This window comes from Astyanax mexicanus, chromosome 6 (assembly GCF_023375975.1).
Source record: "Astyanax mexicanus isolate ESR-SI-001 chromosome 6, AstMex3_surface, whole genome shotgun sequence".
Taxonomy (NCBI): domain Eukaryota; kingdom Metazoa; phylum Chordata; class Actinopteri; order Characiformes; family Acestrorhamphidae; genus Astyanax; species Astyanax mexicanus.
In genome coordinates this window covers 57,203,088-57,218,836 of record NC_064413.1, presented here as the reverse complement: position 1 = coordinate 57,218,836, position 15,749 = coordinate 57,203,088, and the positions used below count along the sequence as shown (strand labels likewise).

Sequence of the window (15,749 nt, the reverse complement as noted above, 5' to 3'; positions counted from 1 at the left end):
TAAAGATATAAAACAACAGCAAGTTAATAATGACTCTAGTGAGAAATAAACCCAGCAAGATGAAAATGTAAAAATTGAGAACTTTGCTGGACTTACCTTTAATAGATGTATGAACGTCGGTGATCTGTGTGTCTACTCTATGCTGTCTGTCTGCACTGTCTGTCTGCAGTTATAACTTTTTACAACTTTCACTTTCATTTCCACTGGGCGTGAATGTAGTAACAGGGTTTACCTTAATAAAATAACAAATATAAAATAACTAATATATTTAACAGAGTACAGCACTTCATTTACACATTACAGTGATGAGCAAGTTATAAAGTGAGGAATATGGATCTCAGTACATCATACATAACACAGTGAGGAACAGTGTGTAAAGGATACACTGTTTTTACACGTCTGTTGTTTGATCAGTTTTAGGAAAATATACACTCAGAGTTTCACAGGTGCAGCTTTTAGTTGTGCCACAAACCCAGTTCAAGTGAAGAGGCTTTTATTGTCATTATATCTGAGTACAGGTTCACAGTGCAACAAAATTACGCTACCCCGGAACCATGGTGCAAAATAGAACAACAAACAATAGACCACATAATGTGCAACATAAAAACTATAACACTACAGTAAATACAGCAGGTATAATATTTTTAGTGAGAAGGGGCAGAGATATGTAACATATAGAACATACGTGATCGCAGCAGCTACTGGACTGCTGCGTGTTTATTTTTTACAGAGAGGTGGTTAACGAACTCCATCCCAGAGGAACCAGAACTTTGAATAAAACCAACAGAGGATTTTCTTTTACAGTTTAACACAGGATTACTACAGGGTTATTTAATGAATCTTTTACTGATGGAAACTGGAATAGGCCATGATTCTGTTTATGTCTGCAAATTTCTTTGTTCACTGCTTGTAAGTTTATTTACTTAACTTAAAGTTAAGTTACTTTTCTGATAGTTTATACACATATAAAATAATAATCTAATTATTTTCAGATTAAAATTGTAATAAAAATGAAAGCAGTTGAATAAATCCTGTAATATTGTTGATAAGCTGAATATCGACAGTTTTGTTGTTTTTGGGTTGTTTGGTTTATTCTAGCAGTTCGGTTTATTCAGCGGTAGGGGTGCGCCATATCATATTGTACATGATAGTATCTCCAACATTTTTGAATATTGTGAACAATTTTATACCCTGAAATATGGAGCCCTATCACTCACCCCTAATTATCATATCAGGGTTCTGCTTTTTTACTGTTTTTAGTAAAAGAAAAATTCACACTGTTCTCATTTCCCATTATATATTTACTAGAGACTATTATCTCAGTTCGGGCTGTGCCACATCATATCGTATGCAATAATAAAATGTCATTTTCATCTTGTTGCAGTAGTGTATTCTTAAAATATTTTTTATTCAGTTTTGTCATATCACCAAGAGTATCGTTATCGAGAAAATACCATGAAATATTGTGATATTATTTTAGGGCCATATCACCCACCCCTAATCAGCGGTTGGGTTTAATACAACGGTTTGGTTAAATTATTGGTTCATTTTAGTCAGTGGTTTGTTTTAATCAGCGGTTTGGTTTAATCAGCGGTTCTGTTTAATCAGAGGTTCGGTTTAATCAGCGGTTCGGTTTTATCGGCGGTTCGGTTTAATCGGCGGTTCGGTTTAATCGGCGGTTCGGTTTAATCGGCGGTTCGGTTTAATCGGCGGTTCGGTTTAATCGGCGGTTCGGTTTAATCGGCGGTTCGGTTTAATCGGCGGTTCGGTTTAATCGGCGGTTCGGTTTAATCGGCGGTTCGGTTTAATCGGCGGTTCGGTTTAATCGGAGGTTCGGTTTAATCGGAGGTTCGGTTTAATCGGCGGTTCGGTTTAATCGGCGGTTCGGTTTAATCAGAGGTTCGGTTTAATCAGAGGTTCGGTTTAATCAGAGGTTCGGTTTGATCAGAAGTTCGGTTTAATCAGAAGTTCGGTTTAATCAGAGGTTCGGTTTGATCAGAAGTTCGGTTTAATCAGCGGTTCGGTTTGATCAGAGGTTCGGTTTGATCAGAGGTTCGGTTTGATCAGAGGTTCGGTTTGATCGACGGTTCGGTTTAATCAGAGGTTCGGTTTATTCAGAGGTTCGGTTTAATTTAGGGGTTCGGTTTAATCAGAGGATCAATTTAGTCCAGCTTTTTTTTTTGTGTAAAGCTGCTTTGTGGCAACTTTTGTTGTAAAAAGCACTATGTAAATACATTTTAATTTAATTGAACTCTGTCCTGTACATATGCAGTATTTACAATAATTTGACACTATTTTCTATTTTAAATCATTTCATTTATATAGGTGAAGTGCTCATATGGTAAAAATATTATTAAATTCTCATAAAATTATGATTGTTGATTCCAAGTTAGGTCAGAAATTGATTCATATGTATTTTAAAAACTCCCCAAATGATGAGCTGGAAAGTGATCAGTTAGACAGGGTTTATGAATCACTCATCAGGGGAAATCTATTGGACCTAAGTGATCATACATCTACTTCCTGAACTGAGCCAGGAGTGAAAGTAGCTCTTTAAGAGTTAAACAGGTAAAGAAGCCTCACCTGTCGGCAGTAGAGGATATCACACACCTGAGATTTTAGGATTAAATACGGTAAGATTCTACACTAACACACACGTGGAACACAGGAGTTTGTTATTGATTGATTGATGGTTTGAGTTCTAGATAAATTTGGTGCTTGATTATACTTAAAGTCTATTGTTCTAGAATACTAAACACTATTGTGGAACTGTTCTAGCTTTTAGTTGTAGCGAGGCAGCCTGGAGGAACAATGCTGATATTCAGGTGAGACAGGTTGGGTACGCTGGCTGTTTAGATCGGCTGTACTGGTTGTTTTGAGCTGGTTTTGCTGGGTTCTTCAGCACGGCTGTGCAGATTGGATTAATGCCCATCCCAAAGTTTACTGCTGCTGAAGTGAGTGTGCTGTTGCTACATGTCAAATATGAAGCCAATACAGTAATGGCATTATATACTAGTGCTGTTAATCGCTAAAAACATATCACATTAATCACAACAATATTATGTTATTAATTATATACTTGTGTGTTTGAAGAGAGTTAAAGCCAACGTAGCGTGCTGGAATAAAGAGGAAACTTTTTTTATTATTATAAACATCTCAGCTTGGTTGTAAGGATTTCTGAATTAGATCTTAATTAGCAGAGTACTGACACATACTGAAACATACTGACACTTGTGACTCACAAAAAATGCAATTTGGAATTAGGGCTGCAACTAATGATTATTTTGGTAGTTGACTGATCTGATAATCATGTTTTTAAATAGTCAATTAGTCATCAATTATTTCTTCATCAATTAAGTCCTACATCTCTAAAAATGATAGAAACAGCTGAACATGAGATTTAAAATACATTTAAATGTTTAGATGTTGTTTAAACGTGGAAAGTTCTTATATTTAGAGAGTAAATGTGTAATCTATTGTGTTTGGGTACTTTTGGAGACACAAACTAAGTTGAGTGTAAACTGTGTGAGTAAGACATTTACCCATCTCCCATTGCGAATTTGTTTAATTTATTTAATCAACATTGCAGATTATATTGTTGTAGCTCTGTTTGGAATTCATCTGGTTATCATGGGAACTTGTTTGGATTTCTATTTTTTGGTTTTAGTTGTGATTTTTATATTTTCTTCAGTTTTGCAGGTTAGGCTCCTGGAGATGGCATCCGTCAGTGATACTCCCACTCCCATCCATCACTCAGTGTGGGTAAATCTACCCGGCGCCAGTGTCTGTTAGCTGGAGTAACATAAGTAGCAGTGTTCTCCTCCAAGCGTGTTAAGCTCCAGTGGAGTTGTGTTAGCGATATTAGCGGTTTGAAAATTTGTGGTGGAGTTTTATGTGTCTCGGAAAAAGACCCTTCTAGCCTTAACCTCCCAGCACTCATAGCGCTGTGTGATTGGGTGGTTCCAGATAGTTGCTAGTGGACAGGATTAGAAACAAAAAATCTGATGGGAAAATCTGGGAAACTGAGGAACTCTCCATGATGGAGCTTCAGAATTTCAACAGTGGAGGAGGAACCTCTGACACAAGGTGAGGAACTTTTTATCAGAGATTAGAATGACGGTAAAATAACAATGAATAAGTTTATATAAGGTTTAATTAAGTCTTTATCTGGTCAGTAAAACCAGTGTTTAAGACAATTTGAATCAGCTCATGAGAAATCCTTGAAAAGTGATTTGTTAAAATAAGAAACCACTGGAATGTGTAGGGCAGGAGGTTCTCCAGACCCAAGATTGGTAATCACAGATTTATAGGATGTATCGAAACAGCTTGACCTCAGATTTTTTGAGCAATCTTGTTCAGGACATAAACACTAATCATGATGAACCATTCTCAGGATGAAGCGTGCAGGATCTCCAGTGTCCAGCTGTGTGCCCATAAAGAAGTTCCAGTCCTTTTCTGAACCAACGAGCTTCAGTGGAGGAGGAGCTTCTGACTCGAGGTGAACCACTGTCAGCAATAAACTACAGTTTTGAGAATAATGCTGCAGAGCTGAGAATAAGTATTGTTATATACTCAGATATTTACATGAGGAGGTAAAATAATAGTTTAAAAATTGTTTGTGTTCAATAAGGGTTTCTATCTAAAATATCTGAAATTACATTTTCCCTTAGGATACTTTGAACAAAATTGGAAATACTTTTCCAAAGCCTTGTACCTGCTGTCCATTAGTGTTTTTCTCTGTGTTTAATATCAGCAGGACTGAAACACAAAGAGCAGCTTCTCCAGTAACCAGCTGTGTGTCTATGAAGAGTCACTGGTCTCTACCTGAGCCTCCTAGATTCAGTGATGGACCTGAATCTTCTGACCGAAGGTGAGAAGAACAAGAAGTCCACAAAAATTCCTTCATTCCAAAAATACCCTCATTTACCCTTTTCATTTAATTACTGCATCAGTCTTATTGATGACAGGTTTCTTTACTTTCTCCCTAATGATCCCCTCTCTCACTTAATCTACTCTCCTGTAATCTGTTTCTAAACTAAAACTGATTCCTGATGAGTCCTACTGATTGTCACTGATGCTTCATAGGTTATAAAGAGACAAGAAGAGATGTTTTTGGTGCAAAAACTAAAAAGAGGAAAGGGAAGTCCATCCAAAAGAGTAAACATTAAATATTTCATTTTAAAGCTGCAGATCTATTCATTGTTGAATATATTGAATGAATTGTCATTTTTGTGAAATATACTGAAGCATCTTTACTGTCCTTAGTTTCACGAAGATGGTGGTTGGCTAATATATACTATTTAGTGGTAAAGACACAGCAGATTCCCCCAGCCTTGCCCAGCACCTTACAGGTTCTAGGTACAAATACATTAGAAGGACAGGTCATATAAATATGGGGCAATCAATGATGGCAACAAATAAAACATATTTGGCCAAATTAAAGGAAGCTCTAAAATTAAATTTAAAGTAGTCTAAAAATGCTCACGTCAACTTAATTATGTTCACAATGTGTTTAATATAATGCATTACTTTCAAGAATTTAAACCAATAAGAACAAAACTGTTCTATATATTTATATGGAAATTGCGATTGCAATTGGATTATTTGTTATTAAAGATCTTTATATCTAGAGTTTTTGGGAGTCTAAATTATAGCATTTGTTTTTCTCCATCAGGAGCTTTTTTCCAGAAGAAGCACTGCAGGAGAACATTCTGGACATGGGAACTAAAGAACATCAGGAATCTTCACAACTTATGGATGAGCTTCTGCACAGAGTCTTAAAAAGCCACAAAACCAGCATGAAGAACAAGTATGAGAACTTATTTGAAGGAATCAAAGCTCCAGAAAATAGAACTCTCCTAAACAGGATTTACACTCAACTCTACATCATAGAGGGAGAGAGTGAAGAGGTGAATAAAGAACATGAGGTTCTACAGATGGATAAAACACAAAAGAACCCCTTACAGGACTCTCCAATCAACTGCTTAGATATATTTAAACCTCTACAAGTTCCTAAAGAAGGATCAGATGAAGAGAACTTTAGAGGAGAACCAAAACCAAAAGTTCAGAAGCTCAGAACAGTGCTGACTAAAGGAATCGCTGGAATTGGAAAAACTGTCTCTGTTCAGAAGTTCATTCTGGACTGGGCTGAAAAAAAGGCCAATCAGGATGTAGATTTCATGTTTGTTCTTCCGTTCTGGGAGCTGAACTTGATTAAAGATGATCAGTACAGTCTTCATGAACTTCTGTGTGTCTTTCATCCTGAGCTCAAAGATCTGGACCCAAAGATCTATGATGTGTGTAAAGCTGTGTTTATATTTGATGGTCTGGATGAAAGCAGAATTCCACTGAAGTTTGAAGAGTGTGAGAAAGTGTCTGATGTATCCATGACATCATCAGTGAGTGTTTTAATGACAAACTTGATCAAAGGAGATCTTCTTCCCTCTGCCCACATCTGGATCACCTCCCGACCAGCAGCAGCCAATCAAATTCCTCCTCAGTTCATCAACCGTGTGACAGAAATTCAGGGGTTTACTGACCCACAGAAGGAGGAGTACTTCAGAAAGAGGATCAGTGACCAAGACCAGGCCCAGAAAATCATCTCCCACATTAAGAAGGCGAGGAGCCTCCACATCATGTGCCACATTCCCGTCTTCTGCTGGATCTCATCCACTGTGCTCCAGAGAATCATGGATCAAGACAGTGATACAGAAATCCCTAAAACTCTGACTGAAATGTACTCCCACTTCCTGCTCACTCAGATCAACATGAAGAAGGAGAAGTATGAGGAGAAAGATGAGAGAGACCCACAGAAACTGCTGGAATCCAACAGAACCATGCTTCTGAAACTGGCTGAACTGGCTTTCAATCAGCTGATGAAGGGCAATGTGATGTTCTATGAGGACGACCTATTGGACAGCGGCATTGACATCACTGAGGCCTCAGTGCATTCTGGGATCTTCACTGAGATCTTCAGGGAGGAATGTGTAATTTACCAGAGGAAGGTCTACTGCTTTGTTCATCTGAGCTTTCAGGAGTTCCTGGCTGCTCTCTATGTGCTTCACTGCTACCAGAACCAGAACACGAAAGTACTGGAGGTTTTTAAAGCATGGTGCCTACAGTGGTCTGAGAACGTAAAACTGGAGGAGCTGCTGTGTGGAGCTGTGCATAATGCCGTGCACAGTAAAAATGGGCATCTGGATCTTTTCCTCCGTTTCCTGCTGGGAATCTCACTGGAGTCCAATCAGATAATGCTACAGGGTCTACTGACACCCACACACCAACTTAGAGAAAACCATAGAATACATCAAGAAAGTAATAAGATACTATCATGGCCTTTCAATGGACAGATCAATTAATCTGTTTCTCTGTCTGTCTGAAATGTCTGACCAGTCTCTCTCCAAAGAGATTCATCTACAATTAGAGAAAAACTCAGAAGTGAAGCTCTCTCCTGGACAATGTTCAGCCCTAGCCGGTATGATTTTCATCTCAGAGGGGGTTCTTAATGAATTGGACCTGAAGAAATACAATACATCAGTGGAGGGTTATAGGAGACTGGTTCCAGCAGTGCGACTCTGCAGAAAAGCCTTGTGAGTGTACATTAACATAGCATTTTTATTATTAATTATTATTATTATTAGCGAGTTTGTGCTGGCTGCCTTCTATTCCAAGAGTTCTGAACATGTTGTGTGATTGTTGTCTTAATGTGCAACTTATTTAAAACAGAAATTTATAAATAACTATACATTTCATACTATGTTCACATTTTCTTTGTAAATCATTTAATGTGCTATTTATTTGTCTTTTACAGACTTGCCGACTCTTATCTTGATGAAGAGTCCTATAAAATTATCTCCTCTTCTCTACAATTAGTAAACTCCTCCCTGAAGGAACTGGACCTCAGTAGCAATGACCTGCAGGATTCAGGAGTGGTGCTGCTCTGTGCTGGACTGAAGAGTTCACACTGTAAACTGCAGACACTCAGGTGAATTGAATGTAAAATTCAAGAGTAAAGTAACTTATTTTAAAATAAAACTAATTAAAATAGGCCTAATAAAGCATGAACTCAAAATGCATTATTTTGGAATTCCTTGATAATTTTATGTGGCTTTATTATACTACTTTTGTATTAGAATTTATATACACACATGCATAGCATGTAAGTTAAATTAAATTCATTTTAATTTACCCATGTGTAGTACAGGAATACAGCAGGGCAAGGGAACTGGTGGAAACATAAAGGGCTTTAGTCAGGACATGAGAAATGTGTGGCTGACCTGTAGGCAAGGCCAGCCTATAACAATAGCTATTGCAATAGCAAATGCAACAAACCATATTAAAGTTCCTGACAAGGTGCCAGCTACTGGGACCCCTCTCACAGCGGTAACCTGCTGCTCAGAGCAAAAGATCAGGGAACATGAATAGGGCCTAGCTGAACTAAGATTCATATAGGGACATACCCAAGAATGAAGACTAAGTTCACATTCTGTGGGCATATTCCTACCACAAAAGATGACAGGATCAGGAGAAATTACTTAAAGCCAGACAAAGGAAAGGAGAAAAGAAAAGGCAACTGAAGGGAGACTGGTCACAATGAAAAGGGTTCCACTGACGAGAAAGCATCAGAATTCTCATTTTTTTAAACCAATCCATACAGTCAAACAAAATCAAACCAAATAAAAAAATGCCTACCTGGCCTGGTGGGGGTGAGTTGCTTGGTCGGTTAAATGTAGACCAATATAAGAACAATATTCTGTTGGAATAAACCCAGCATAATGGTACAGCATAGCTGTGGTACCCATATTGCTCTGCAGTGGAAATTGGCCAAATTTTCCATGTGTTTTATATGCAAATAGGCTATATTGAATTGCAACCTCTAGATCTCAGTTCAGTTAAATATCTGGGATGTTATGGTAATGTTATGGATATTATTCATAACAATTCTCACCATATTAATTTAGGCAATATCTTTTGAAAAAACAGGCTTCTACCCCTCCAATACAGGCCTAGAGTATGCTGTGTCTGGGTGCACTTAAGCATTGATCTTGTGGCTCATGGTAACATACTAAAATGTGTATTTTATTCTATTGAGTTTACATCAATGTGTCATCTCTTCACCTTTCAGACTTTCAGTGTAATCATTTCTAAATATGAGAGTAATGCTGGAACTGTTCCCTGTACTGTGTTTATTCTGTCTGCAGACTAGCTGGTGTCAAACTTACTACAAACTCTTGTAAACAACTGTCATCAGTTCTACAATCAGCAAATTCCTTGAAAGAACTGGATCTCAGTAACAATTACCTACAGGATTCAGGAGTGGAGATGATATCAGCTGGACTGAAAAGTTCACAGTGTAAACTGGAGACACTCAGGTAAAATTTCTCAAAATTTGTCCAGCTCTCATGCCCCTGTAAGGCAACCCCTTTTTGTTTTTTATTTTCTGTTACTATGTATAGTAGCTAAGAATTAATAGTAAGAAAGAATTTTCTTTTGCCAATCAAAGAATGTCAGTGGTCTTGGTATTGTTTTTTGCAACAGCAGTGGTAGAAAGAAGAATTAGCTTAAACTGATTAAATACCAGCAAACAATTGCTGTAAAAAAGGACAATAAGAAAAGAAGAGAGGCTTCTACAGCAGGATAATTATCCTAAATATATATTAAAATTGGTATTGAACATTGAAGGGTTTTTTTTTATTTATTTTTAAGATTTTGACAAGGGATGCCCAGGCATGTGCAAACCACTCTACATATAATGTCGCAAAGATGATTTACTCCTGAATTTTTAAGTTTTAATTTCTCTCTGTTTGCAGTCTAGCATTATGTGATATTCAAGAAAAAAAAATGTGGAATTCTTGGATCAGTTCTACAATCACCAAACTCATTCTTGAAAGATCTGGATCTCAGTAACAATGACCTGCAGGATTCAGGAGTGGAGCTGCTCTCTGCTGGACTGAAAAGTTCACACTGTAAACTGGCAAGATTCAGGTCAATTTCATTTGAATTAAAATTTACTCTATAATTAATGAAATTCAGATATGAAGGGACATTTAAAAATTCTTAATTTCACTATCAATTGATCTGTAACTAAGTTAGCAGTGAGTTTAACTTTATTGTTTGTGTACAAAACTGCATCTGGTGTATCCTCTGTGTAAATATAATCTTTATTTTTGTTTATTTGTTACAGGCTGTCTGGCTGTTTGGTTACACAAGAAGGCTGTTCTTCTTTAACGTCAGCTCTGAAATCCAACCCCTCCCATCTGAGGGAACTGGATTTGACCTATAACCACCCAAAGGAAGATGGAGTAAAGCTGCTCTCTGATCTACTGAATGATCCATACTGTATACTGGACACACTGAAGTATGTAGATCTTTGTGTGCATTTCAGTTAATGCCATAATCTTAATGACATCATTTCTCCGTCGCTCCATGTGCAATTATTATTATATTTATACAACCCCAAATTAAAACTTCTTTTCTTTTAATTATTTAAACTTTTATTTGAATGCAGATAGTATAAGCCAACCTTTTTGTCTTATCATATCATTAAATTTATTGGATCTCTTCATTATTCATTTACAGGATAGGGACAAAAAGAAAAATAATGAATGAAAAGGCATGTCCAAACTTCTTGTACTGTACATCTATTCTTGCATTTTAGGCCTGTAACACATTTGAAAATGTTTTAACTATCACTGGGTATTAAACCTTTAGTAATAGGGTATTAAAGTCTTTAAGGAGCAAGGAGCAGTCCAGGTTGTTATAGCTGTGTTCTGTGATAGCAGCATAAATGCAGCCTCCATTATTTCATTCCTGCTCGCCTGCATTCCTCACAGAGTATGGTGCAGAATTTCAAAACAACCTGAAAAGACATGTTTGCAGAAGGAATGGGACAAAATAACACCTACACCACTTCACTGTTTGTTATCCTCAGTGCCAAACATGCCAGTGCCAACATGTTTAGTGTTGTGAAAAAGAATTGCAGATTTACAAAGCGGTAAATGCTGTATTGTTGGAATGAGCAGCAGGGCTGAAACAGCAATGAGACTGTCAACACAAGAAACTGCCATTAGCTGCTTTTGCCTGGGGCCAATAGTTCTGAGAGTCAAAGGTGGAAATAAACATTTGTAGGCTGTAGGCTGTAGGATAATCCCAGTGCGGACGAGGGGCATTAGGACCCAGTAGGTGGCGCCAGCACAGAGTAATAAACCAACGCGAATATATTGAGCTCCCTTGAGACCCGTAGTGTGCCGGCATTTTTGAGAAGCGTGCTCAGGACGCCAAGTTAGTCTGGAGCTGCTGAGGTAGTCTGGATTTTCCGACTTTCCCTTGCTCGTTGTGTGTGTGTGAGACTGTGTGCACGCAGGAGAAACACTGGATGCAGTGCTGGGAGTTTGTTCTGCTTATACTGCCAGTAATATTGGAGAGAGGAGTGGAGTTACAGTTATTTAAGGAGACCGAGGCCAGTGGAAGAGCGTGTAGAGGCATTTGCAGACATAATTACTGAGCAAACTACAAGGAGGAATGTCTGGAGACAACCATATGGTGTAGCCACTGTTTTTCCCATATCTGTTTATGCTTTTATTTTATTTTCTTTGACATCTCAGACTCTAAAGGGTATCTTGGTCTTATATAAGAAGGTTCTGCTCCTTGTAATGCTAATGGGCTATTAATGATCATTTTAATTAGTTGAGTACAGTTTAATATTTACAACTATCTATTTAGACCTCTTTTAATATTTGGAGTATATTTTATTGATATAAGGTACTTATAACTTTTGGGCACTGCCTGTTTGTTAGGTGGGCTATTCCCTTAAATTATTTTTCTACTTTTGTATTTTATAATAAATTCTACATAATATTTTGTAAACTATGTTCAATACCCCTTTATATCTTATTATATACTGACCCCTCTATTCAGTCTATTCAGAGTTCAAACTGTGGTTGTTAATTCTAGGCCCATTTGTGTGTGGTGTTTTGGGTGACTTAAAACCTTTTTTTACTTTTGATATTTTGAAGTGGAAAATAGATATCTGGTGTGTGGGTTTAAGTCAAATGGCACATTGATTGCAGTGATATTGTGTATATTGGGCTAGGGGCTATTGCTACCACCTATGAAACCTGTTTTTATTGTTTGACTATAGACTCTGAAACAAAAGGGTAATATTCAAATGTACACTTGATACTCTTTGATAATTTATTAAATAAACTGTTATTGTATTCAAACAGCTGTGTGATCATTTTACATTAAACCTCTGTGTGGAAAATTGCAATTACTATAAATGGTTACATAGGGCTCTCTCACCCTTTATAATTAGAGAGTGGCGTAGTCTATATTTATTGGTACTTAAGTTGTTGAGGCCACACATTGAAAACAGGTCAGAGCTAATGCCTAACCAAGGCATAGAATTAGCCACATAGCTATCAGGCCTAGTGCTAAAAGCCTAAGATACAGCCACAAGGTTACCAATGGGGCATTTTTGAGACCATAGGTGAACATTGTATTAGAACTTATAATAATTCTTATATTAATTGTTATCACAATGTGCATGTGTGTGTGTCTTTAGGGTGGAACATGGAGAGAAGCTCAGGATGAAACCAGGATTAAAGAAGTGTAAGTTCAGTGTAACACACACTAGAGTAAAAAAAATTGGGCATTGTATGTATTGTGTATATATGTATATATGTGTGTATTTGTGTTTGTGTGTGTGTGTGTGTGTGTAGATGCCCGTTATCTCACTCTGGACCCAAACACTGCACACACTCATTTGGTTCTCTCTGAAGAGAACAGGAAGGTGGAGCGGGTGGAAGAAGATCAGCTGTATCCGGATCATCCAGACAGGTTTGAGAACAGCTCACAGGTTCTGAGTGTGGAGAGTCTGACTGGACGCTGTTACTGGGAGGCTGAGTGGAGTGGGAGTGGGGCTGATTTTGTAGTGTCTTACAGAGGAATCAGCAGGAAAGAAGACATAAAGTGCTGGTTTGGAAACAATAAACTGTCCTGGAGACTGTACTGCTGTGGTGCTGATGGTATCAGTTACTCTGTTAAACACAATGGTTTAGATCAATCTGTATGTGTCCCAAACTTCGAGTCCCGCAGAGTGGGGGTGTATCTGGACTGTCCGGCCGGGACTCTGTCCTTCTACAGCGTCTCACCTGATACTCGCAAACTCACCCACCTACACACATTCAGAACCACCTTCACTGAGCCGCTCTACGCCGGGTTTAGCATTTACCAAGAATCTTCATTGTGTTTGTGTGAGATAGAATGATGTGGATTTACACAGATTATAACTGTGTGTGTTATTTCCATTGTGTACATTAAATCTATACCCTTACAACAAACCTCTGCTCAAACAAGATAAGAAAGAACATACATGTTACAAATGTGTTTTCCTGTATTTTCCGAATACAAATGTGTTTTCGTGTGAGGGATTATTCGTCCTCCCTGCCACTAGGGGGAGTATACGTGTGATCTATAAGTATTAATAGTAGAAACCAAACAAGACATGTTTGGAAATGGCCTTGTCATGCACATGCATGCTTTGTGTCTGGATGACTGTGAGGAGTACCTGAACATCTGTGAAACTTTTACTTTATTGTACTTTATTGAATTTTACCACTGCTTCAAGCGCTGTTACACTCCCAGTTCAAATTGCTTATTTATGCTCTTCATACAACACAAGACTCTGAAAATGCTTTCAACAGACTGCTGTCTGACTCCCTAAAGACAAAACACAGACTTTTTACTCACAGGCTAAGATTTTATAAAGACTGGGGATCACCAACTGCAAGACTGCAACTAGATTATTTCTAAAAAAAATTCTAATCATGCTTCTGTTGGAGTTTTCTTGCAACACATATAACATATTAAGTTACAAATAATGTTTATATCAATACTTTGATTTATAAGAGACTTGCAACTTTTATCCCCACCAACAGTTTATTTTCCTGCCATACTGTTAGTTCTTTGTCTTGGATATAAGGAATATCATTCTTGCAAAATGTGTAATTATTAAACTTGTTTGTATAAAAAACAAATAACACTGCACAATACAATAACTTTAAATATAATAACTTTAAAGTGCACAAAGCAATCCAGACTGTTCTCATACAGAGTTCTCCAATGGTGGAACAAACTACCTTCCACTACCAGATCAGGAGAATCTCTCACTATCTTTAAGAGACTCCTGAAGACTGAGCTCTTCAAAGAGCACTTACTCTCCCAACACCTCTAACTAACTACCTTCCACTACCAGATCAGGAGAATCTCTCACTGTCTTTAATAAACTCCTGAAGACAGAGCTCTTCAAAGAGCACTTACTCTCCTAACACCTCTAACTCACTACCTTCTACTACCAGATCAGGAGAATCTCTCACTAACTACCTCCTACTACCAGATCAGGAGAATCTCTCACTATCTTTAATAAACTCCTGAAGACAGAGCTCTTCAAAGAGCACTTACTCTCCTAACACCTCTAACTAACTACCTTCTACTACCAGATCAGGAGAATCTCTCGCTATCTTTAATAAACTCCTGAAGACAGAGCTCTTCAAAGAGCTCTTACTCTCCTAACACCTCTAACACACTAACTACTTCTAACCTCATTTCCTTCTTCCCCTCCTTCACTTCTCTATCCAATTATTTCCCTTTGACCTCCTTTAGGCCCTATCTAAAGATGTTTTATCTTTAACTTCTATTACTTTTGTACTTGAATATTGTAAGTCGCTTTGGAAAAAAGCGTCTGCTAAATGTAATGTAATGTAAAAAAAACCTGTTTAAAATACTGTACATATTAAAGTAAGAACCATATAAATGTCTATTAACTGCAAAATGTGTTCTTTTTCAAATCGTTTGTCACGTTAAATATTCTTGCCTTGCGGCTTTCCATAGTTCTTTTCCTATTGGTTGTTCACATTGTTCACATCACTATTTGCATAAGCCGAGTCTCAAGACTTATGATAATATTAATAACATTAAACACGGTTGATTTTATCTGAACGCAGGAAGAGAAAAGACTGACTTGATCTGTAACTCAGTAAGAGATTTACAGCTGCTCAGTTCGTTTGGTGTAAGTAATATTTAGACTTCATTTTAAGTGATGTTTGCAGGCTACATATTTGTAAATGTAAACTGCAAAGAGTTTAAGAGAGAAGTCAAGAGGCTTTTATTGTCATTATATCTGAGTACAGGTACACAGCGTAATGAAATTACATTCCTCCGGAACCATGGTGCAAAATAGAACAAACATAACGTTCGAATCGAGTATCAGAATGGGGAAGAAAGGTGATTTTGAACGTGGCGTGGTTGTTGCTGCCAGACAGGCTGGTCTGAGTATTTCAGAAACTGCTGATATACTGGGACTTTTTATGCAGAACCATCTCTAGGATTTTTACAGAGAACGATCTGCAAAAGAGAAAATATCCAGTTTTGTGGGAGCAAATGCCTTGTTGATGCCAGATGTCAGGAGAACGCTTTCTAGTAAACTAAAGCTGTTTCAGCCCCAATTAATTGAGTTCTCTTTACTAGATAGATAGATAGATAGATAGATAGATAGATAGACAGACAGACAGACAGACAGACAGACAGATACTTTATTAAACATCATATCCCTGAGTTCTACTGTTGTTTCCAGTCACATTTCTTTTCTGGAAGATGATGTTCCTGCACTATCCTTTTAGTTTTTAATAATAATGCGTTGGACAGTTCTTAACCTAATTTTGGTAGTTTCTGCTACAGTCTCCTTAGATGCT

General features: G+C 37.6%; 2 protein-coding genes across 2 annotated transcripts; both read left to right on the top strand.

The window, feature by feature from the left end:
• Window positions 1–2,552: 2,552 nt before the first annotated feature.
• On the top strand, window positions 2,553–7,593 carry LOC111196910 (NLR family CARD domain-containing protein 3). Its single transcript, XM_049480757.1, is given in 6 exon segments — window positions 2,553–2,633; window positions 3,692–4,086; window positions 4,394–4,498; window positions 4,754–4,870; window positions 5,675–7,300; window positions 7,302–7,593. Coding segments are annotated over 5 exon segments (2,190 nt in total). The 5' UTR covers window positions 2,553–2,633; window positions 3,692–4,036.
• An 88-nt stretch (window positions 7,594–7,681) lies between these two features.
• LOC103043682 (NACHT, LRR and PYD domains-containing protein 12-like) lies at window positions 7,682–13,328 on the top strand. The gene is made up of 7 exons (XM_049480931.1): window positions 7,682–7,686; window positions 7,811–7,984; window positions 8,199–8,382; window positions 9,815–9,984; window positions 10,184–10,357; window positions 12,563–12,609; window positions 12,720–13,328. The coding sequence occupies exons 1-7, from the start codon at window positions 7,682–7,684 to the stop codon at window positions 13,265–13,267; spliced, it is 1,302 nt and encodes a 433-aa protein (XP_049336888.1). The 3' UTR covers window positions 13,268–13,328.
• The last annotated feature ends 2,421 nt before the right edge of the window (window positions 13,329–15,749 follow it).

What these genes read in the sequence shown, in the direction of transcription:
- LOC103043682 (XM_049480931.1), top strand. An exon ending in CTGGGACCCCTCTCACAGCG is followed by an intron (nt 8,383 to 9,814) that starts GTAACCTGCTGC and finishes TTTGCAGTCTAG; the next exon opens with CATTATGTGATATTCAAGAA. An exon ending in TGTAAACTGGCAAGATTCAG is followed by an intron (nt 9,985 to 10,183) that starts GTCAATTTCATT and finishes TATTTGTTACAG; the next exon opens with GCTGTCTGGCTGTTTGGTTA.